The sequence below is a fragment of the Caloenas nicobarica genome, chromosome 2 (genome assembly GCF_036013445.1).
Source record: "Caloenas nicobarica isolate bCalNic1 chromosome 2, bCalNic1.hap1, whole genome shotgun sequence".
Classification (NCBI taxonomy): domain Eukaryota; kingdom Metazoa; phylum Chordata; class Aves; order Columbiformes; family Columbidae; genus Caloenas; species Caloenas nicobarica.
The window spans coordinates 3,354,408-3,379,314 of NC_088246.1; the positions used below are offsets into that span (position 1 = coordinate 3,354,408).

The following is a 24,907-nucleotide window of genomic DNA, read 5'->3' on the forward strand; positions in this document are numbered from 1 at the left end:
TGTCGTATCTCCAGCTGACCCACGTCCTCAGACTGTGGAGCACGTTATCTGCTTTGTTTATTGCCAAAAATAAGCATATCTCGTTGTTCATTCCTGATGTCCCAGAGGGAAAGAGGTTGTGGGGGAGCTTGCTGGACTCTGTTCTAGCTCCCCTAACATTAACAGAAACGACTTCTAAATGCAAAATACTTTGATTTCTTGTAAGAGTTGGTGTGAACTTTCCGTTCAGGAAATTGTTAAAAAATAGAAATTTTACTGATTAACACAGAAAATATGATCCTGAGCCTCTAAGATGCAATGTTTGTGCAACTCACGCCGTTTTTGCAGACACTTTCCTGTGGCAAAAAGGCAGGGACGGATAAGATTAAGTTAAGAAAGGGAGAGATACGCTTAGGTTTATTAACTCGCCGTTTATTCACCATTGTAACCACTCTTGCCTGGGCGGTTATAAATAAACCTACTATTGATCTGATGCCTTTGGAAAAGAATTCCTGGCTAGCGTGCAGCACTGATAAGTTGGCAGCTGCCTGTTCCCGAGTCCCCGCGTCACATTTATGGCTTGGCTTTGGGACGGACTCTTGAAGAGCGGTTCTGACCCACCCTGTCGCCACGGTCTGTCCCCCACCACCACCAAAACCACACACCTCTGATGGGTTTTGCCCCCCACCCCATTGCTGGACCATCTCAGCGAGTCCCTCAAACGATGCCCTTTCGTCTCTCTCTCTCTTGCAGGAAACTTAATCTCCCCGGTAAATGACACCCAGAGCTATTTTGGAGCTGGGCTGCGGAGGGAAAGCAAAGCACGTCAGCAATTTGACTGGAGGACAACCTAGAGGAGGGGTGGGGAGGTGGGACGGCACAGCCTAACCCCCAGCAGCAAAGCCAGCGCCGGGGGACTCGGAGGGACCTTCTGCTGCGCGTCCCTGCCATCGCTGGGGTTTCTGTTTTATTTTCCTGAAGGGGAAAGGGACGGGGGATCCACAACCAACATGGTCTCCCCATGTCCTCTGTTCCCCTTCTCCCCTTTCCCTCTTTTGTCATCTCAGTAGGAATCGACTTTTTCTCACCCTGCCCAGAGCTTTGTTTCTCCTGAGACTCTGACAAGACTCCAGGTAAGATCTAAACCTTCATCTAAAGAGCGGACCTGGGGACACAGGTGTCCAGCAGAAAGTGGAGAATGTTGTTTTGTAGCTGAGGAAGGGGTGAGGTTATTTCCATGTCATACTGGAGTATGTCTTGTTTTATGAAATGTATTTGAAGATGGAGCTGAAGGTACAGGTAGTATATCCATCCTTCTTCTGGTCTGAACCAAACGCAGATTGCTTTGCTTAATTACTTCTGGCAATGTTATCAAAAGAGTAAAGATCAACCTCCAGACGAGAGGAGAAAAGAAGGAAAAATCACATTTAAAGCTGTTCATTCTACCTGATATAATTTGTCCTCGAATTACAGATAGCAGCGTGCATGAAAAACCTGGAAAAAAAAATAGTTCCTGTGGGGACGTGGCAGAAAGGAATGCTTTTAAAAGTTTTATTTCCAGGGCATATTCTCAGTGCTGCTCTTCTCTTTAGCACGGGCTTATTTTTTTTCCCCTCTGAGCTTCTCTCCGGCGTCAATACTGATTCACACCGCAACCCCCCACCCTCCTCGCATTTCTACAAATGGCTCTGATGAGAGATGGAGAGAGATGGAGCTCGACAGCTGAGGCTATTTTGGGCCCTACAGCTCAATGAGGTGGAGTGGCTGTAATGACGATGACATCCACTTGTTAAAATACAAGGGCTTAGGTCGGAGTCTCGCTGCTAATTGTCACCGAGGGGAATTCTTTGTCCCTGAGGGAGTCGTGATCCTGCAACTCCCTCGTGTAGGAAATGGCATGTGCTAAAACTGGAGGCAGTGTTTATAGCTTAATATCAGCGGGTTTGTTTTTTTCTGTTGATGCAAAGGATTTAACCGTCAGGATTATTTGATTCAGCGCTGGTTTTGTTCCATGCAAGGGAGAGAAAGGTGTATGTGTTTATGCATGCGGAGAGGACACGTGCATTAGTGCAGCTGTGCCATAGTGCTGCCAGCTTCGGACATATAAAAGTCCTACCTTCCAAACCACGAGACCAACAAAGTAAGACAAATTGGGGTGAATCCACTGTTTCGCTGAATCTTTAAAGGTCACCTGGCTCAAGGTGTCAATCGTTGTCGTCCGAGCAGACACCGGGGTGCACCTACAGCTGCGATTCCACCACAGCTGCTTCTTTCCAGGGGCTGTGGGCGAAGCAAAATCCACTTGGGCAAAATTTATTATTAAATTGCTAGAATTTACATCTCTCCTTTTCTGTCCCCAAGGTGGCAAACACAGAACTTTTGTCTTTTCTCTCCATTTATCTCCTGCTTTCTCACCCCAATGGAGCAGGAATGAGCATCGCTACGTGCCCGAGATATCCCTTGTGCTGCAGCCTTTTCTTACGCATTGTCAGAGCAGCGTGGGCACATTTAGACTCAGAAAAATAAGAGGAAAAGATGCTGCTATTGGAGTCTTGATTAGCAGAGGGGGTGATCTGAGCAGTTTTAGTCCTCGGGAAGTTTCTGGGATTGTTTTGCAGTTCCAGTAAAGGGGGAATCTGAAGTGAACCCCCTGTACTGTAGGGAAGACCAAGTAGGACCAAGTTCCTTCCTTGCATGGAACTTTTTGAAGCTACTGATGGAAAGTGATTGCTGGCCACATGGTTAAAAGGGGGCTGAGCTTTATAAGCAGTAGGTCTGTCTCTGTATTGAAGAGGAAAGATAATATGTGCTTTAACCACGTAAATCATCCAAGTGGCTTCAGTCTTCCATGTTTTACATTAAGTGTATGCTTACATATGTGACTGGAAGGTGATCTGACTGCCTTGCTCACTTGTGTGCTCAAACCACGCGATTTGTTCTTGTTCCTTGTTGGAATTTTCTAGCGGTTTCTTTGACTCTGTTGTTCGCTACCAGTCGTTGGAAACATTCATGTTATTGATGAATTATGAATACCAGGAGGATAAGGTGATGCGAGTCCCTTCCTAGACAGCTGGTGCATATTTAGCCCTGCCCTGAAGGTCAGAAATAAAAGATTGTCCTGCCTTGAGCTTACCCATCTTTTTGCTGAGGGCTGCTCACCAGGTTTAACGCTATGTTAGCCACTGACCTGCCGTGACATTTCCCTTCATGTCTCTCATGGACTTTGGCTTACTATGGAGGTCATAGATGGCAGGGAATACAAACAGACTTATTCTGAATTTAGTTAGAACCTCATTGCAATAGGCTTAGTTTATTTTAGGTACACGGCTTTCGCCGTGTCCAACATCTCCTACAGTGCAGGGAGACTAATATCCCAAACCAGCACAGAAACCTCCTCCATCTGTTCATCGAATGACCTTTGAACATGCCAGAATCCATTGTCCCTCACTGAAGTGGAATTTAGAGCAGCCCAAGCTAAGCTCCGAGTCCAGCTCCGAGTCCTGCTCTGGTGAAACCAGCGTCAGATAAATTCTGCCGTCTTGGATCAGAGCATCGGTGCAAATCTCTGCTTACCCCTGATTTAGAGACGTAATGGGGATGTAGAACTGGGTGTGCTGGTGTGCATCTCACCCGTAAAGCACACTGTGATGGCTTGTAGGAGCCCACCCGTGCTCATCTGATGTCACTAAGCTTGCAGCTGACACTGAATACTTCTGCTATGCCAAAGGTGTCCATTCCCTGGGAGGCTGTTAGGAGTAATAGGGCAGATGGGTTACTGCTGGTTTCCCTCAGCAGAACTTCAAATATCAAAGGAAATCTGCACTTTCCATTTGATGACCCACCAACTTCCCTTCCCACCCACAGATTCTGCTTCCTGATGTTTTTAAATGGGATAAAACATGCAGACATGTCATGTAAAGTACAGTAATACCAATGCTGCCTTGATGTTTATCTGGAGCTTCTGTTTTACTGGTATTCTGTGAAAGCTCAGGACCCAGAGGCAGGAGGTTCGCTGTGAATCTCGCCTTTCCCATCAGGAGTGCAAGGCTTAACAGTGGGTGTTGTGGAGAAAGTCCAGAAACATGAGGAAAAGACCCCAAATCAACAATTCGGGCAAAGAAAGGGTAAAAGAGGATTGAGAAAATGAGCAAGCAGTCACGTGTTGGGTCTAGATGTGGTGCCATGATAACTTCTGTGTTCCCGATCTGTATTTGGACTTCAGTGGCCTTAGGTTCAGATGCCTGTCCTCAGCTGGGCTTTGCATCCTCAAAGTCTCTGGTTATGCAGATGTGTTACTTGTGGCCACATTTGTCTTGGGAATGTTTTATGAGATGGATAGTATGATGCTCTTTGCTCTTTGCCCAGAGTCATGGTGCACAGGATTCTCCTTTTAATGACTGGATGAAAGCCTTGGACAGAGAATAACCTGCCACCCCTGTCCTCTCTCATGCCAAAGAGCATCATGGAGCATCATAGGACAGACATGGACCTGCTAGAGAGGGGCCAGAAATGACCCGAGGCTGGAACAGCTCTGCTGGGAGGACAGGCTGAGAGAGTTGGGGTGTTCAGCTGGAGAAGAGAAGCTCCGGGGAGACCTTATTGAGACCTTCTGTACTTAAAAGGGGCCGATGAGAAAGATGGGACAGACTTTTTAGCAGGACCTGTTGCAATAGGACAAGGTGTGATGGTTTTAAACTAAAAGAGAGAGATTCAGGCCAGACACGAGGAAGAATTTTTTTACAATGAGGGTGGTGAGAGCCTGTCCCAGGTTGGCCAGAGAGGTGGTGGATGAACCATCCCTGGAGACATCCCAGGCCAGGCTGGACGGGGCTCTGAGCAACCTGAACTGGTGCAGATGTCCCTGCTCATGGCAGGGGGGCACTGGATGAGCTTTGAAGGTCCCTTCCAACCCAAGCTATTCTGTGATTCTATGATCATCACAGGCTGATGACTGCTTGGGGGGCAATATACCATGGTGTGGGACCTCTGTCTTCTCAGAGGTTGCTGAAGGCTTTCCAGATGCAGCTCAACATTGATGAAGCAACATGAAGCCTAACCATCAGACAGCAGAGCACAGTGAATCATCACAGGAGGTCAAGAGAGTGATGGCACCACCATCAGGACTCTCCATCAGGACTTTCCATCTCCTGATGAGCATCACCTCAGACTACTCCAGCAGGAACCGGAGTGATCTGTGGTTGTTCTCGCTGCCAAGGGACTTGCTCTCTTGTCCGTGGGGAGCCAGTTGTAGGGCAGAGAATGAAAGTGGTGAGGACAGGAGGGGGTAGGAGGTCTTGACTGTGTGCTGGTTCCTGACCAATGTTTTGATTTATTTGCACTGACACTTGCGCCTCTTTCCCACGCACATAAAACAGTGAAAATGTGAATTAATAAATACATGAGCGGAATTACAAAGACTTGCTACTTTGCCTTCGGCGTGCTCAGAAATACCCAGATGGGAATGTGATCTCCACTGCAAATGATTAATCACAGAGGGATTATATGGAGAAATATGACACTGGTGAATGTCTGAGATTAATTGGAAAGGGCATTTGCATTGACGAAGTTTATTCATGCTTTGTTGTCAGCCCTGTCGCTTCCAAGGGAGCTGTCCTGGCGCTTGCAGAGTTACTATTTTTTTTTTCTTTTTTAAGTTTGAATGTACATATGAAGAATCTGAATTAGTGCAGTCATTTACTAAATTGATTAAGTTACACTGTAGAAATACTAAATCTTGTCCTTCCTGTATGTCCACAAGGCTATCCTCCCCCTCATGGTCCCGATCTATTCATCAGCCTAATCTAATGTGATGTATTTTATTCTATTTAAACTTATAAAGTGTAGTTTATCTTGTGCAGCCTACCTGAATCATTTGATCTGTTTGTGAGATACTTATTGCAGCTTCATCCTTGCTGCAGGTTAGGATTTCATGCTTGTTGCTGGATTTCATGCTTTCAACATCCCTAAGGCAAGGTTTTCACTCCATTTTCCAGACAGGGACCGAAGATACAAGAGTTTGAATGACTTTCTCATGATTATAAAAGTAAGCCAGTGGCAGAGCAAGGAATAAACCCCATTTTACTTTCCTACCATGTTAGAAATTAAAATAATACTGATGAGGACACACTGTTTTCACTGATTCCTGGATTTTCTTCTGGCACTCTGGCTGTTTATAACGGCATAAGAAGCATTGGGTGTGAGGACACGTGGTGAAAGCTGGTAGAGACGAGGTGTGCTGTGAGACCACAGCACGGGCCATGGGGTCCTCACCTTGCACCAGGAGATCTGTGGGGACAGTGGCTTGTACCTGATGGAGAGAAGCGAGTTGCAAACAGCAGGTGAGTGTTTGGGAGCAATGGGAGAGGGAGGCTGGACCTCGAGTCTACGATCACCAGAAAGAAGCATCTTGGATGGATTTTCTGCACCAGTCTGGTCCAGGAACAAAAGCTACAGGCCCCCGATGTATCAGTTTCCCTGTGTCTTAGTTGTTCTTGACTATCAGAGGCACTAGTGAGCAGCTGGGGCTTGCTTGGGCATTGTTTGGCACTGGAGGGCAGGGGAGGAGGATGCACGAAAGCTTTAGGAACTGAGCGGCAGTCCTGCTCTCATCTTTGTAAGAGCCAGGCTTTGAGGGTGCCCACCATGTCCCACGGAGGAGAGATCTCCTCCAGACTTGGGTGCATCTCCTGTGGAGCAGGTGAGGAAAACTTAAAAGGTGCCTATAAGAAAGATGAGGACAGACATTCTAGCAGGGCCTGTTGCGATAGGACAAGGGGCGATGGTTTTAAATTAAAGGAGGGGAGATTCAGGCTGGACACGAGGAAGAAATTGTTGCCCTGAGGGTGGTGAGAGCCTGGCCCAGGTTGGCCAGAGAGGTGGTGGCTGAACCATCCCTGGAGACATCCCAGGCCAGGCTGGACGGGGCTCTGAGCAACCTGAGCTGGTGCAGATGTCCCTGCTCATGGCAGGGGGGGCACTGGATGAGCTTTGAAGGTCCCTTCCAACCCAAACTATTCCATGATTCTATGAAAACAGCACACATGAGGTTTGAGGGAAGCCATCATTTGCTGAAGGATCACTGTCTGGCAAGCAAGGAGGCACCTCTTGGGTCTGTAGCCATGTATGTGCTCCAGACTCTTCTCCACATTATGTAGATCCCACCTCAAGGAGAAATGAAGCAAGTTTATTTTTTGCTCTTTTTGGTGCTGTGGGTTTGAAGCTGGAAATGATTCAATAACACATCTGTCAGAAAGAACTAAGGATCTAGGAAGAATGAGACATGGCAGCGTCTTCTGGGGATGGATCCCAGTGCTTTGATGACACTGTGCAGCCTTCAAGTTAAAGACTGGGAAAGATTAGGACAAGAGCTTTGAGCCTGTGTTTTGATTGTTAATTCTTAGTTAATGTATTGAATGTTACTGCTGGATTCTCCAGAGATGTACTTGAATCCCAGCATCCTCATCTGAACATTCCAATGGTCCTTCTTAAATTAGCAGAAGACGCATTGTCAATGAATTGACTTCAGTGGAAATTTCCACTGACTTCAATGTACTTTGGCTCAAGCCCAAGGCTCCTGTCTGCATCTTCTAAGCATTCATGCAGCTTCTCTACTCGCAGCTTTGCAAGTGTTTATGGAAAATGGATTTTAAAGCTCGAGTGAGGACAGAGGATGAAGGTGGTAAGAGAGACTAAAGAAGTGCAAACTAGTTCACAGATTTCTAGACCAGTTTGCGACCAAGGGAAAAATAGTTCTGTATATTCACCGCAACTAGATTTGAAGGTGACCACTCTACAGAAAGACAGTTGGTCTCAGCACTAATGACTGCAAGTCAATCAATCCTTCCACTCTTAGTGTTTACTAAGAATGATTTTCCCCCCTTTTTTTTTTTTTCAGATTTAAGCTTTGAAAAAATTTCATTTAATTTCTAAGGATTTTTGTTGGAATAAAGAAATTTGCTTGATACCAGGAAACAAAAGCAATCAAAACTGAATTAGTTTTGAAATGATCAATTTTGTCTAAAGGGAAAAGTCTTTCACTGCTTCTTAAGAGTTTCATATGTTCTTTGGAGAGGCAGATAGAGGATAGGATGTAGTCTATTTTTCCTGTTAAATATAGAAAGAAGACTATGTTTGGTTTTGCCTTAGATCTGTGGCCCAAATGAAGCTTGAAGGTTATCTCAGCTGTACCATCTTCGATGATAATAATGATTATAACAAATACCATTTTGTATTTATGTGCCACCATTTTCCCAGTATTTAGTTTTATGGCAATTCATGTCTTTCAATTCCCAGAAATATAAATGGAAAGAAAAATTGTAATCTGTTACCAATTTTCATGCATGATTTGCCACATACTCCAGCAAGTACACTGACATATATACACTGTGCATATAATTATTTGAGAGACCATCCCTGTGCTGATATGGAGAAGAAATGGGAGAGGAGACAAGAGACAGTGAAAATATGTGATTTCCCCAAGGTCACGCAGCAGGTCAATCCAACCCCCACCCCCCGATGCCATCAGTGATTTGCACCTTAATGTTAACGCACTGCAACAGGAGCTGGAGGAGGATGGAAGAGAATAGCAGAACATCTGTTAAAATGATGACTCAAGAGATGAAAGCAGGTTTTTGGCCGGCTCCTAGTGATTTCTGCTGGAGGTGGAGGGGAGATCGTGCGAGCATCTGCCATTGGGTGCGAGACGGGGTGGGTTTGTGGCCAGCGAGGAAGCCAAACTGCTGTAGGATTAAGAAGGATATTTCTGCTGTGTTGACTGGATATTATTTCCTTTCTGAGTTACTTACAGCACAGAGCACCCTGGTCATTTTGCTTTTTTGTGGCATTTTGAATGTGAAAAAGCAGAGATGTGAGAGCAGCATCGTGGTCCCCCTGAGCAGAAACTGTTTGGGTTGGAAAGAACCTTCAAAGCTCCCCCAGTGCCCCCTCTGCCATGAGCAGGGACATCTGCACCAGCTCAGGTTGCTCAGAGCCCCGTCCAGCCTGGCCTGGGATGTCTCCAGGGATGGTTCATCCACCACCTCTCTGGCCAACCTGGGACAGGCTCTCACCACCCTCCGCATAAGAAATTCCTTCCTCATGTCCAGCCTGAATCTCCCCTCCTTTAGTTTAAAAACACCACCCCTTGTCCTATCGCAACAGGCCCTGCTAAGAAGTCTGTTCCGTTTTTCTTATCGGCTCCTTTTAAGTCTGGAAAGGCCGCAATAAGGTCTGTGGTAGCTTGGAGAGAAATGGTGCACTCCAATCTTCTCAGTAGGAGTTCCAGAGAGACTTGGAGCTGGGACGCTTGCTTTCCTTACAGAGCACTATCACCAGGTCTAATCCTGGTCCCAGGGAGAGTCAGCTGGTGCGTGGTTACTGGTGTTAATGGGGTCAAGACCAGGCTTTTTGCTGTTCTATACTTACCAAGGTAAATGCTAGCCAATTCACGGAAAAGGGCTTCCCGGAAGATTAGCTCTAGCAGAAGGGAAAGGACATCCAGGAGTCCATGTAAGGAGCAGTGAAGAATTAAGAATAGTTTGTGTGTTACATGGATTTCGGGGGGACCCTGACGATGGCGGTGTCCGCTGCATTGCTCTCCAGCTGCATAGGGCTGGGTGGACTGTGTGTATGAGTGATCATGGCTATAAGGATCAGTGCCACTGATCGGTTTTGATTTTTCTCGGGACACAAAGGCACCAGAATTGCCACGAGCTTTAGTTTCAACACTGCCTGAGCCTTGTCCCCTTGCTAGTCTGTGTCACCAAACAGCTGCAGGCTGGTGTGCGGCTCACTGAGAGAGCAACTGGCAGTAAACAAATGATGAGACATCTGCCCTGTAAGCCCGAAGCCACGTGGGGCTTTTTTGGAGAAGCTTGGCACCATCTGGATTGCTGCGTGAATTCGCCGTGGTGGTTCCTTCGTGTGGCTTTGCGGTCCTGCGTACGTGGTGTGTGTGCACCAAGCCATAGATGTACCCCGAACCGATTCCCATTGCAGCTGTGTCTGGCCCTACAACATCTGGATGAGGCTGTAAATAATCTGTAGATATTTACTGGCTACCATTGCCCTCAAAGTATCTGTATCTCAGTGGTGGTGTTGAAGAGAAACTGGGAATAAAGAGAAATATAATAAATAATATGACAGGCATATCTGTGTGTCCTCCTAAAGGCTGGTCCCTGCAGGAGAGGGGTTTACCATAAGGTCTATGTGAACATAGAATAATCAGAGAAGGCAAGAGGAAGAGATGAAACATATTGAAGAAGCAGAATTAAAAAAACAAAAGGCAGGAAAAAAAAGGCAATGCGGCAGAAAAACTGAAAAGAGCAAGAGCAATGAGATAGAAAAATAGATGAAAAGGAAGAAATGAGCATGATGGAGGAGATATCTTGATGGGTAGATGCATCTCAGAATTAAAATGTCCATTTGTTTCACTATGGCTACAGAACTAGCCCATATGTTATATAGCATTAGGGCAAGTCATTTTCCTGGTACCAAAGCTGAGAGGCACCATCATGTTCTTTCTGTATGAACTGCCCAAAGACGTGTATTTGACACAGGCACTCCTGTGGGGAAGTGAGTCACCTTCTCCATCAGCAATTTATTGAGCTCAAATCCAAGAAACGTGCCAGACTTACAATATCCCAAGGCCTTCTCACTCATAATGAGAAGGACACCGAAAATGTGCCCCAGCTTGTTCTAGATGACAAATGCCCTGATACCATAGAAGTGCAGCAATTCTTTGCCCGCACCATCTAATTTGCTCTTTCTTGACATTTTTTTTTTTTTCCTCACCCTTTAGGAAACCAAGATGGATTACAGCTCGTTCAGTGGAGTCCCCCGGTTCTTGACCCGGCCTAAGGCGTTTATGGTGTCTGTGGGGAAAGATGCCACCTTGAGCTGCCAGATCATTGGAAACCCCATCCCAGTTGTGAGCTGGGAAAAGGATAAACTTCCAGTCCAGTCTGGAGGAAGGTTTAAAACCACAGAAGATGGGGATCTCTATAGGCTAACAATCTACGATCTGAGCCTGGAGGACAGTGGCCAATACATCTGCCGGGCCAAGAACACCATCGGGGAAGCTTTTGCGGCTGTCAGCATCAAAGTTGGAGAGGAGACCACAGTAACAGAGTCAGCCCCCTACTTCATCCAGAAACCCTCCTCCATCAAAGTAACGTTGGGAGAAGATGCCATGTTCAAATGCAAAGTCCAGGGCAGCCCACCACTCTCGGTCAACTGGGAGAAGGACGGGAGACACTTGAGGAACCGGGCTGATGCTGGTCGCTTCCAGATCGAGTCTGCTGGGGAGTCAAACGCTCTCACCATCCAGTGTGCCCGGCTGGGGGACAGTGGCACCTACACCTGCCGAGCAGAGAATCCCATCGGATCCGCCAGCGCTTCGGCCGCTCTGGTGGTGGAAAAGCAGGGCTCTTCCAACCCGGGCAGCAGCAGCCATTTCGATACCAGCTGCGGCAAGACGGCATCCTTGTTGTCTCACTTGCAAAAGAGGCGGGAGGAGATCAGGAAGACGGACATCTCCCATGGAGGTCTTGATTCAACATCTGCCCACTCTTACTCAGAAGGGTTGTCCAGCTTTGGCTATGGCCTCTGCCGGGACTATGAGAGGGCAGCTGGATTTACCACCAAAGGTGCCCGCAACGCGACTTTTGGGACGTTGACACGCACGTGCAGCGTGACAGAGGGGAAGCACGCCAAGCTGAGCTGCTACGTGACGGGCGAGCCCAAACCAGAGATCGTGTGGAAGAAGGACAACGAGGTCATTTTGGAAGGGCGGCGGCATGTCATCTATGAGGATGATCAGGAGAACTTTGTGCTGAAGATCCTCTTCTGCAAGCAGATAGACAACGGGCTGTACACGTGCACGGCCTCCAACCTGGCAGGCCAGACCTACAGCTCTGTGCTCGTCACCGTCAAAGGTGGGTGTTTATATTTCTCACCAGAGTGGGCATGTCTGCAAGGAGACAGTGAGGTTGGTAAAATACTGGCCCGGGTTGGCCAGAGAGGTGGTGGATGAACCATCCCTGGAGACGTCCCAGGACAGGCTGGACGGGGCTCTGAGCAACCTGAGCTGGTGCAGATGTCCCTGCTCATGGCAGGGGGGGCACTGGGAGAGCTGGGAAGGTCCCTTCCAACCCAAACTATTCTGTGATTGTATGAATAAAAGCCCTCCAGCTGTAAAGGGGGTGAAGCACTGGAATAGATGACCTGGGCAGAGTCTAAACACTGTGGGGTTTTAGGAAGGGATCAGTCAGGGATGGATGATACAGAACTGGCTGGTTGTGGGGCATCTGGGATGAACCAGATCTCTAAAGCTCGCATCTATCCTGGTTTTACAGTAATGCAAGAGATCTGCTGCCATCCCCTGGAACATGGACTGCTAAAGCCCCATCTCACCCTCCTTTATATTTACCTCAGGGTTTACTCAGACCAACACACACAGGCCATTTAAGTGGAAGTGGAGGAAACTCCTCCCTGCAAACTGTGTCAGGCTGCCTTGGATCTCTTGGGGGACCTACTCCAACTCTAATTACAATCCATCTCAGTTTTCCTGTACAGAGCGACCCATTGGCAGCTTTGTTCTTGCCGGGCCTCTTCAGCCTTTTCCCAGCTTGTGTTGCTGGATAGCCTATAGTCCTCGTATGCTCCCAGAACCTTACTAGGTCCAAGATGCCTCAGTTTGCTGTGGTCAGTAGTGACGATCTTGCCTTCAGAGGGTCCCTCATCACTGGTGGAGGTCAGATCACGTTCTTCAGAATGTTGACAAAACTGTGACACACGTATTTTCACAAAGGAAGCTCTAAATTTTCAAGCTGTTCTCCCATTTGGCGAGGTTACAGCGGCCAGTTTGCAACGCAGGCAGCACCTGTAAATTAACTCTCAAATGTAAAAGGCTTTGCCACCCGAGTGGCAAAGTGGACGCTTTTGACTGGCAGCAAAATGAATTTGAAATCCAAATGAGTAGGAATGGCGTGTTTCACACACACCTTTCACACCTACTCTCGGCTTTTATTTGGTTTTCTGGTTTCGGTTTTCCGGCCTTCTCCTTTCACCCTCCCCGTCTTTCCCGTCAGTGACTCAGTCCCCGTGTCCATCAGTGACGCCTGATCTGTGGAACTCGCTGGCACTTGTCCCACTCGTTGCCATCCCTTGGAGGTGCTGAGTGGTGTTGGGAAGGGCATTTGTCCTCTTCCATAAAGCTGTGATTACCTCATGAGTCAGGACTCGGAGCTGAAGACCGAGCCTGGCCCTGGGGTGCGTGTTCACTTTGAGAACAGCTCGGGCTCCGTTACTTGCCCAACACCTGTCTTGCGAAGACAAACACCCTCTTCTCTGCTCGTGCTTGTTTGATTTTTCCCAATGGATGCAACCTGTTCCAAAGGAGACAGGGAAAGCATGCGAAGCATCAGGTCTGTGAGAAAGCACCATGGGAAAAAGTCATCGATTGATGTACATCATCAAGAGACGCCTGTGAGTTGGAGAGCTGAAGTGGAAATGTTTATGGTTCGTTTCTTCGTTGTACTCTACCGTGTTGGGCTTTCTGACCAGGCCAAGGCTGCCATGGAAAGTCTACGTCTGTTGGTTATAATTAGTCTCTGAATAATGACCCTCCTTTGTGTCACCAGAAGTCCTTCTCAGCCCTCCAGAGACAGCTCAGAATCATGTCGTAATGATGGGAGCTTTTAATTCTGCTGTTTATGCCATTGGTGATGCCATTAGCTCATTTGCCATCATGTTTAGGGGGGGTAGGTCACCTCACCACACAACCTTCTCTTTCCACAGTCATATTTAGGAAGATAAATTCTCCAAGTAGCCACCCTTGGTAAGCACCATGCTGCTGAGTTGGTCTTTTTGCAGGTAACAGCATCTTTATAGAGCCTGTGATGCTGGGAGGAACACAAATAACTGACTTGAATTTCCTGAAGGCTTTGGAGGTGTCCCGAGGCCATGTGCAAAGCCAGCGAGAACAGCATGCAGGTCCCCAGCCTTGACCCTGGGCCAAGCGATGCTCATCCAAGTCCCTCAATACAGTAACCAGATACTGTATGGAAAGGTTAAAGGTTGCAAGTCAAACAGGAGAGAGATTAGAAAAACAGGCTGGTGCTGAGGCCGCTGTATTCCTCTCTGACCTGAAGTCATTTTTTGGGTGAGCATGGTAGTCACATTTGAGATCTGAAGGGGAACTTGAGCAATGTGGAGGTAGAAAGGAAACTTAGAAAGCGCAGTAACTGGAAAGAAGACCAAAGGCGTGAGATGGTGGAAGCTTGTACATGGATCATTAGATATCTCACTTTGGGAAGATTCTCCATATTCTTACTTTCACGGAATCATGTTTCTTAGGCAGAGGGACAACTTGCCTCTGGAATAATAAATGTAGAGCCCATGAGAAGGCGAGGAACTGTAGGCAAAAGAGAAGACCAGGTCAAGCAGACAGATATGTCTTGAGAAGGTTAAGGAAACATTGGCTTCTTTGCAGGCTGTACCTATTCTTAGCAAAATATGTGTTAGCAGGACCTGCTTTTAAAAAATAACATCATCTCATTGCTAGTTTGGTTGGTATGGATCAAACAAAAAAACCTATGACTCTCTGGAGAAATATGTTCTCCAGACAACCTGCCAAATTCATATCTGATCTAAGCTCTTGCAGTTTCCTGCTAACTCCATGAGATGCTCTTGCTTAGTGCTCTGTGGGATTTTGCTTTGCTGTTTCTATCTCATGTTTTTCCCAATAGGCAGGTTTTGGTAGATCTTTTATTTTATCTCTTGTTTTTCCTTCTTCAGAAATGTTGTTGCCTTCATTATATTCCTTTAATGGGTATTTCTGCTTTGGCTAGAAACAGATTAGTAGAAAAAACTGTACAGTCAATAATAATATCATACTGATAATAGAGATTAATTTGTTTTATATTGTGGGAGACACAGCCCAGCGGGGAGAGCATTCTCAGGAAAGGATACGGTCCAGAAACCTTTAAACCGTGTCTTCCAAAAAGCACCAGAGCAAATCACGTTTCTTCTCCAGTCATTCTGACACAAACCGCCTAGATTTTTCCAAGGGAGATTTGAATAATTCTTTTGAGCAAAATCAGCATATTGCTGTGGAACTGAGAGATCAGAAATCACCTTTCTTGCTAAAACAATTTCTAACCAGCTCTGATATTTATAGGACCTAGAGATGGGGTTTGGTGGCACTTATCTGAAACAGAGAGTCCTTGTGAGAATTGTACCACATGTAACCTCAGCTGAACACTCTTTTAACTTATCTTACAAGAATATTTTCAGATATTACGAACATTTTGGGTAATAAGGAAAATGGTTGATAGCTAAATGGCTTTATCTTCTGTATTAGCCATACTTGACACAGGCTTATATTGAGAATTACCATGTGAAAGGGTAATAAATGACAAACAGGCACTTAGAAATGAACAGTCAATGTTTATGGAGTCTGTCAGTTCAAATGTAATATAATTATCTGCAGCAGCTCTTATCAATGTGCCCATAGTAGTTGCGAGACAGAATATTTCTGAATCGTGCTGCATGGTGTACAAACAAGTAAAAGGGGATGCCTTCATTAGAGAATTTGCAATGTAAATGTCGAAATTGGGCAGGCTGCAAACCAGTGTGGGGTGAAAGAGAATAACAGAGGTCTCTGCTTAACTCACCATGTTGGCCAGTGGGTCAATAAGTGTATTTATTCATTTTCACATTTAACTAGTTAAGTTACTACACTGGAAGCTAATACACTGAAAGGCTGGTGTAAAGTTTAGTGCTTCCTTCCTCAGAATAAGTCTTTTTCATGTAAATATTATATGGTCGTATACTCAGACTGTGTTCATTAGTTTATTAACAAGGAAGATGAGCCACTTGCCTTTCACAGAGCTTTCCCTGAGGTCTGGGTTTCCTGTTGATCAGCTGGAGACACTGTCTCCTCCTGGCCACCTCTCTGAGCATCTCTCTGACATGGGAAAAGGGCTGGTCATGGGCCAGATGAATTCTTTGGGACACCTACTCTGAAGAGACCTGTGGTCCTTCTGTAGTCCCCTGGCCAAAATTAACTCCTCTGTCTGACCAGGTACCTGCTAGACCATGAAGATGTATTCAGGAGAACACTGGTGGGTTTTGCAGGCTCTCTGACACCTCCAAAGCAGAAAAAGCGGTGGTCTGGGTGAATCCCAGGCTTTGATTCAGCGTATCAGCTGCTGTCTCTCTGAAGTCCTCTTCAGAATGAGATTAGACTTGTGTGCACATGTCAGTTGGACGAAAGCAAAGTTGTTTTCAGAGAATATCTGTGACCCCAAGCAGCCAAAGATAGCCCTGCACCTACCTTCCCCGGCTGGAAAAGCAGCGCTGTTACTGCAACACAGACAAAACAATCAACCAACTCTTCTTGCATTTGTGTGTTTAAAAGCTTTTTCCTACAGCAGCTTTTTTTTTTTTTTTTTTTTAGCCTGAGATACTGCATAGTGACTGTAAAGGGAGAAGGGTTAATGATATGGTCAGTTGCTCCAAGTATGGGAATACACTTGTGTGCTTCTCAGGTGCATCTCATGTTTCCCTCTGGTTCTTGGACAAGTCCGTGTGTCCTCAGTGTCAGATCCAGGCTCCCTCCCATCTCACACAGCAACACCGGCGACTGGCATCCTTCTGATTAATGCTTTCTTGATCTCATCTTCTTGCTTGTTCCCATGGCATGAGAATTACAACTTGCTGCGTTCCCCCTGACTGCATGGGGTGCTTTCCAGAGATTATATATGGGATTGTAGGGCAGGAGTCTGAGTTGGTTAAAGAAAAAAGGGTAAAAAACATGCGGAGTGTGGGCAGAGCAGGTCTGTGTAACCATAGCTGAAGGCTTTCCAAGGCAAGAATTGGACTTGTCTTGAACTGAGGTGCCTTAAGGCAAAACATTTTTTTTAAGAAAACAGTCAAGTGGACATGGTGAGCTAGAGTCACCTTCCTGTTCCTCAAGGTATTGTGTGGGTTCCCAGTTGGGTTTTAATCTCAGGACAACAACTAAGGCGGCTGGTATTCGCTCCAGGTGTCCTGTCTAGCCCTTGGGATCTGGAATCTCTATCCAGGTTCTGCTCAGCTGGAAGTGATTGGAGATGTTTATTGACAGCTGCAGTCGTGGCTGTGCCAGGGGTGGAATGAAAGACCTGCAAAACTGAACGCATGAGTTTCCAGGGCTTGAGTTCAGAAAAGAGCAAACTAGGTGAAAGACAGCACTGGCCCCATAGCAGCTCCTGTCCTAATGGTGGGGCAGGAGGGGGCAGCTAATGGACTCAGTTAGATGCTGAACTACTAGATCTGAATTTTACAAAATGGAGGCTCCTGGGGATCAAAACTTGGATCGGGGATGTTTGAGGACCTTGATTTGTGTTTCTCCAGGCTCTAGAACTTCATGATTCTGAGTGGGATGTGCCGTCATGGGCATGGGATTATAAATCTAAGACAAGTCTACTCCCGTTTGACTCTTAGACTAACACTTGGCATTACTGACTGCTGGTGACCACATGAAATCACCAGCCTGGGAACGTGTGTATGGTCTGGGAGAGGGAGGATGGAGTCACAAAAGAAGCCTGGGAGCTGGTGCAGTAGTTATTAGAAGATGAAGGTACATGTCAGGATCTGATCTCTCACGATGCATGAGTGGTGATGCACATGGCTAATCCAAGTCTGTGACATGACTGTGGCTCCAGTCCCATGGCTGTGACCACCGCTTGTCCTCATAAGTCCAACTCCCCTGCATCCAGTTTAATGCAGGGATACCAGGATGATTTCACAGCACAGCTGTCACTGGAATTAAATATTGTTCTGTTCATAAAATGTCTTTGGTCACTGCCATGCAACTGTTTTTCGTGTTTGATCCACACTCTGGTTTCTCCCTAAGCTGCAGCACTGCAGCCCTGTTGCTGGTGGAAAGGAGGGGGAGCTGGGAGACTTAGGCTCTTTCTCTAGTTCTTTTATTGTCGTTGACAAAAGCTGATACAGAGGCTTTGGTGCTTGTGGAGAGAATGGAAAACTCCTCCATCATGAACCCTTTCAGTACCCAAATGGGGACCTGCAAGAAAGCTGGAGAGGGACTTTTTACAAGGGCAGGTAGTGATAGGACAAGGGGTAATGGCTTAAAACTGAGAGTAAATTTAGATTGGTAATAAGGAGGAAATTATTATTGTGACAGTGGTGAGGCACTGGAACAGGCTGCCCAGAGAAGCTGTGGATGCCCCATCCCTGGAAGTGTTCAAGGCCAGGTTGGACGGAGCTTTGAGCAACCTGGTCTAGTGGAAGGTGTTCCTGCCCATGGCAGGGGGTTGGTACAAGATGATCTTTAAGGTCCCTTCAACCCAAAACATTCTATGATTCTATGAGTTACTTCTATGTTTATCCCCGACACCTGTCCTTGTGTGCACAGCCACCTCTCAGCTTTCTGTGCCCTTTCAGGTCCCTCCACTGAACTCACTTCTGCTGAAAGATCCCTAAAACATCGGTTCTTGCACTCATTGACCATCTCAGCTGCTCACAGTCATACAGAATTGCTTCCTTGCACCATCTCCTTAAGACCAGCTCATTTCCTCTTTACCCGCCTGTAGCATCTTTGCTTTTAAAGGCTTTGATGTGAAGCGGCTGCTGCTACGTAGAGAGTCAGGCTGGCTGGTCACTGCCCTTTATCTTCTTGGCATCACTAAGTGTCAGGGTGCAATGCAGAGATGTTCACATAAGAGGACAAGTAGACCGCAAGAGCAGAATGTATTAACCTGATGCTCCACCAACATCTTCACATTGCTTTGGATTAGAGCAAACTCCTCTGGGGTGTTGCGGGGCAGGTACTGCAGTTCAAACTGATGCTGCTTCATTTTTAGATAAGTCGGGAAACAAACTAAGTCCATGGTTGGACTCGATGTTCTTAAGGGTATTTCCAACCTAAATGATTCTGTAATTCTAGATGATTCCAAGTCCTGAAAAATGCTTCTGCTGGGATCTGAGATTTTTTTACATTAGAGCAGAACACATACAGTGGTAAGTTTTGATTATGGATTTGGATGGCAACTCAGGCCAAATCAATATCATTAATAAAGAGTGTTAATGTTTTTTTTTTTTTTTTTCCTACTGACTTATTTATTTGCACATATCTTACCCAGACCATGACAAACTCTTGTTTCTCCTTTCTGTTTTTATCCTCTTAAGAACCTTCAATACCCTTCAAGAAAAAACTGAAGGATCTTGAAGTGAGGGAGAAGGAATCTGCCACCTTCCAATGTGAAGTACCTGTTCCTAGCACAGAGACAGCTTGGTTCAAGGAAGAAACCAAACTCCGGCAGAGCAAGAAATACAACATTGAAGAAGAGGGCACGTATCGCCGTCTCACTGTCCAGAACGTCACCACAGATGATGATGCTGTCTATATCTGCGAGATGAAAGAAGGAAGCAGGACCATTGCAGAGTTGTCTGTCCAAGGTAAGAAAGGGTCCTGCTATTTCAGATTGGCCAAGTCTTGCCTACTGAGTGCGAGATTCATGCATGAGATTCCAGACTTGACCTTGTTAATGTAATTTACCCCATGGATGTGTGCAGTGAAGAACAGCAGACTCCTACACGGTGTGAGAGAAGGGCCACGTGTGGTGGGTCAGTGGGTCCCTGGGTCTCCTGCCAGGGTGTATCTGGGACACAGGGTCACAGAGCGGGGACAGATTGTCTCATTCTCTGCAACTACCTGAAAGGAGGTTGTAGCATGGAGGGTGTTGGTCTCTTCTCCCAAGTAGCAAGTGACAGGGTGAGAATAAATGGCCTCAAGTTGTGCCAAGGGAGGTTTAAATTGGATATTAGGAAAAATTTCTCCATGGTTATTGGGCATTGGAACAGGCTGCCCAGGGCAGTGGTGGAGTCACCATCCCTGGAGGGGTTGAACAGATGTGGAGATGAGGTTCTCAGGGACATGGGGTAGTGCCAGGGGTGGGGGAACAGTTGGAATCGATGAGCATGAGGGTCTTTTCCAACCTAGGTGATTCTATAAAAATATGTCACCTGGTGGGGCCCTATGCTTAAAGAGGCTTCCTAGAAGGCAAAATCCTTGACCTGCAGCCTGGCATTGTAGAATTTCCTTAATCTGATCCCAAGACAGCTGAGTGCCGTGCATCCTTGTGCAAATCCCTTTTTGTATCATTAGCAAAGAGATGAGAGTCCACATCAGCGGAGGCAGAAGGGGAAATTTTGTCTGGAGACAAGTGAGAGCTCAGATATAGACAATTTTTATTACTCCTTCTGTAGGGCTAGACCAGCCGAACACTGTTAAGTGCGTTTGGCCCTAGCAGGACAGCTGGTATTTGTTTTACTCGTTCGTGCTTTGGTACTACAGCATGTTCCATTAAAAAAGAGAGTGACTGAGCCAGATGGAGCTCTCAGGAGGGAAGGGAGGCAGAGCCTTCTTGGAGGAGCCTTGTGCCTGTTCCGAGGGGAGAAGATAGGAGAGAGAGCAAGGTGAGGTTGTGCAAATGCAAGAGCTTGGCAGGATGAAAAGGGATGCAGGGATGGGGTCACTGCTGAGGGCAGCAAGGAGCAGACATGTGGTAAAGCTTCAGAGACGAGGAGCAGAGAATCAGGGTCTTCAATCCTACTAATGAACCATAGAATCACAGAATAGTTTTTGTTGGAAGAGACCCTCAAGATCATTGAGTCCAACCATTATCCTAACACTGGCACTAAACCATGTCCCTAAGGAACATGTTCTTCATGAATAAGTTCAGAATTGCTTCTCTTTAAATATCTGTTAGTGCTTTGCCTGGGTGAGGGCTCTTTTGCCTCACAAGGACTGTTTCAGGGCTGCGACCAGTTGCCATGTGTCAACGGGTTGGTTCCCTGATGCTTTGTCCAAGATTTCCTGGGAATAGTCTCATTTCGTTACTTTGAGGTTATTCTAATAAGTTGTAGTCATCACAGTCACTTGGAAAGGAGACAAATTAGTGAAGGTCACTCCACGTGAATTTCTGGGTTGACTCTAAGAAGAAATCCGAGGTTTGCAGTGTATTCGCTATTAATTCAGGTGACTGGTGTGTTTGCTGTCTTGGTTATGTAACTTACTGGTAACTTTGGTGTAGGAAAAACCCCCAAGGCAGATGAGAGACCTGTCTGTTTTAAGACTGACCTACTTTAGCAAAGTTTTAATTTGAATTCCCAGAACATGCAGGCAAGGAAAGCCATATCGCTGTCAAATCTGCTCTTGGCAAGGCCCCATACCTTGTATTTACCCACAAGCAGACTTTGCATTTTAGACTAGAAACATGAGTGACTGTAGTCAAATGAGGTTGCTTTTCTGTCTTTGAAGGCCAAAATGAATCCTTGGGATTATCTGTTCTGTATAACTCAGAACCTAGGAATTCATTTAGGGAAGTCTGCATAGTGTCTACAATGTTTTGATTCAGTGAGAGCTGTTGGCTGGACCCGTCATAGTCTGTGTGGTCTGCTGTTGCCAGAGACTTTAATACGTGCTGTTTGCTGATCGTGATTATTTTTTTTTTAAAGGGAACATCATTAAAAAACTTCCACGGAAGACTGCGGTCTTCATAAATGATACAGCCATCTTCTGTGTGGAGCTGGACAATGAATGCCAGAACATCCGATGGCTGAAAAATAAAGAAGAAGTGAAACCCAGTGAACGAATCTCCATCACATGCTCTGGAAAGCAACACACCATGATCATCCGAGAGTGTAAGATGGAAGATGCTGGTGAGATTGCCTTCCTGGCTGATGAAAGCAGGACTTCTACCCAGTTCACTGTGACCAGTAAGCTTCACTTGTATTCGGTGTTGGGTTTTTTCTCTAATGAGCAGGTGTTCCCATGTTAGCACTGTTGTTTTAGGTGCTGCCAGGATAAATTTTTGTCCAAAGACAGCAGGAGGTTTGATGTCTTCCACAAAAGGCTAACAGCCTGAACATTAACATAATGAAATGTTATAGAGAGACCAAAACAGAGAGAGGAGTCCCAGGGAAATATCAAGGCACGAGTTTGTGTCTTCTCTGCACCTTTCTCATTTTGTGCTGGAGGAAATATAATAACTGAGTAATATGGGGTAAGGGATGTGCATGTTCTACCCGTCAGGAGGTGCTTAGAAAACACTGTATAAGTTGTACATAGAGTGTTGTGTGTTCTCCACCTACACGCTGACCTCCATTTCCCAAAATATTAAGTTTCTTTGAAGAACATATATAAATTATCGCTGTGGGGATAATACTACTTCTAGCAAATAGGGGCTGCTTATCTCTCCCTCTCTCTCTTCACTGAGGATTTGGAGTAAAGATTGAGCAAGCATTTGATTCCTTCCCTAGGTCTGGAGTCTACAGAGACATGGGGTTAGTGTGTGTTGGCTATGTTATGGAAGTAGATAGGTGTCCTGAACATTTTTGGGTCAGTATTTCCATTCTAGCAAGCAAAAGCATCTGTGAAGGAACATCTACACACGTGCGCAAGAAGAATTTTGGGGGCAGTCAAGCATTCACCAAGCTTGAAACATCTTCCTTTGATTTTAGCTTCTTCGGCTGTTTGCATTTAAGTCAAACAATGCTAATAATGATAATAATGATGATAACGATAACGATAACAATAACATAACAATAATAAATAATACCCCCAAACAAACAAACACAAGAAAGCCCCCACCTTCAAGAAAAAGGGGAAATGCTTCCTCCTGCCAATGTAATTTCTTTCCTTCTGTGGAAAGGACACAGCAAAGCTGTGTCCTCTCTCATCCTCTCTTTGACATGACAGAGCTGGGAAGACCCCGTGACTTGATGGTGGCTTTGTTGAAAGAGGGGGACCTTTATCTTGATTCGCTTTTCTTGGGGAGACTGATATAATGTGCAGGCTGGAGAATTCCTAGAGCTGGTACATCTGACCTAAGTCAGGGGTTTTGCTGACAGAGCCGTAGCAGCAGGTGCAGTGTAGTTGAGATCAGACCTGAAATGAAATTTTGGTGAAGTTGCCTAATTTTACGAAGCTTTATTTTGACGGCGTTGGATTTCCTAGGCATAAACTGCTTCATTTAAAGCAGAGAACTGCATGTGGTTTCTGGCTCTGCTGCAGTTCCGTTTTGCATGTGAACAAATCACCAACTCTAGTCACCATTTGAGAAGAATAATACTTTTCTCCCACCACCACCTGCAAATTGCAATTACTGAGTGGTACAAAGAAATGTTTAAATAAAGGTTTATAACTGCTATGTTATCTAAATTTAGTTAGGGCATTCTGGTGCTACTGAGCTAAAATGAGGAAAAAATGAGCTAAATGTTGCACTTAACACTGTGACAGTTTCTAAGAGGTGTCTGGAAATCTTTAACTTTCAACCAAGCAGCTGCTCAATGAAAACAGCAAAGTTCAGTTTGATTTTGGACTCTGCTCTTTAAGTTATGAAACGAGTGTTGATTCACGGAACAAGAAAAGGTAAGAAGCTGCCTTCCCACAAACAAGTAGCTCTGAGCAAAATATTGCATTACGGTTTCTGATGGTAAGGTCAAGAGATCTGATTCCAGGGTCTAGTGTTCAGCTTGATGCTACACTAATGGGACCTTTGGCATCCAGCTCTGACCAGCAGTAACTGACAGGCTGGTAACTGTGCACCCCAAAGCGCTTATGTGTCTATTTATGTAAGGAAGGAAAAGTGATTCTCATTGAGATTTCCTATTTTTACACTCCATGCATATCTGATTAGCTGCTTGAAGAATCCTGTGTACTATGTTAATTTCTTTTTCAATTAGCTGGACAAGATCGATGTGGCTGTTTTAATAGCATTTATCAGGCAAGCAATGTTTATATATTATTTGCTCGCTAGCTTACATTGCTACTATGCCCATTTTACAGATGGGTAAACTGAGGCAGGGAGAGGATCAGTCGTCCCAGAGTTCGGTTTTTAGTCTAGGCTCATTGTACAGGCTCTCTCTACAGTTATGAGTACTTGAGTATCTAGAATGTGTGATTCATTTCCCCTGTCTCACACATCTTTTTTAAGCTGGGATGAACTGACTGAACCTGCTGTTCTCCATGGGACTTTGCTGGAGTCTGGTTTGACTGACTTAAACCAGACACCTTTCAGACAGCCAGGATTAAATGAAATGAAACCTTTACCATGTCAGTAGATGTGTAATTAGAGCATATCGGGTAATTCCTAGACTCTTGACAGCGTCAGTGGTAGCATGGAGTGGATAACCCTGATGGGGCTTGAGCCTTCTCTATCGGATTCAAGAAGAATGAGGGGCTGGATGCAAATCTTCATTATGCAAATACCTGCAGGCATAGATTTTTGACCTCAGGTACTGTAAAATAGCCATAACTACTCGATTGTAGGGTCTAATGGACATTTCTTTGTCTTTTCCTATTGAAGTTAATTCCCCAACTCCCAAAGCTGGCTCTGCATAAATTACTAAAACTGAGATCCCCAATGACAGCTGTCATTCTTGGGAGATAAAGTTACAACACATATTCTGAGTGGTGGTAGCATATAATTCGGAAGCAGGACAGATATGCAGATGAGAGCAGCTGCAGAGAACAGCCAAGCCTGTATAACAAGCAACTGAGATCTCCATAAATCTCAAACTGGTTATTCATGTCCATCTCCTCTCTCTGGAATGTCCCAGTTATACAATATTTAAGTGGTCTGCGTTTAAGTCTGTTGGGGATCTGGACTGAAATGTTTTAGTGTTGGTTGAAGCAGGTTCTTGAGAAGAAATGGAGGATGTAGACTCCTGACTCAGGCTGGTTTTTATGGAATGGATTTGTTAACACACTGCTGTGCAGGATGTCACACCTGTGTGTAAAGTATTGAGAAATATTGCTGCACACTTTCTTGATGCAGTGGCTCATTGCCATGCATTGGTTCTATCAGGCACATCTATGCTCCTGACTGCAGAGACATGTATCATTGAAATTCTGACA

The 24,907-nt window shown here is 45.7% G+C and overlaps 1 protein-coding gene across 14 annotated transcripts in view; it reads left to right on the forward strand.

The window, feature by feature from the left end:
* Window positions 1-857: 857 nt before the first annotated feature.
* Window positions 858-24,907, forward strand: part of OBSCN (obscurin, cytoskeletal calmodulin and titin-interacting RhoGEF) — a 197,991-nt gene continuing 173,941 nt past the window's right edge. For 12 of the 14 annotated variants that reach the window (XM_065628909.1, XM_065628914.1, XM_065628916.1 and 9 more), the window contains exons 1-4: window positions 858-1,112; window positions 10,778-11,912; window positions 19,174-19,443; window positions 21,505-21,765. In XM_065628909.1, coding sequence (XP_065484981.1) covers window positions 10,787-11,912; window positions 19,174-19,443; window positions 21,505-21,765 — 1,657 coding nt within the window. In that variant the 5' untranslated portion in view covers window positions 858-1,112; window positions 10,778-10,786. The remainder of the gene's footprint in view (window positions 1,113-10,777; window positions 11,913-19,173; window positions 19,444-21,504; window positions 21,766-24,907) is intronic. The other 2 variants (XM_065628921.1, XM_065628922.1) reach the window with 1 other exon arrangement.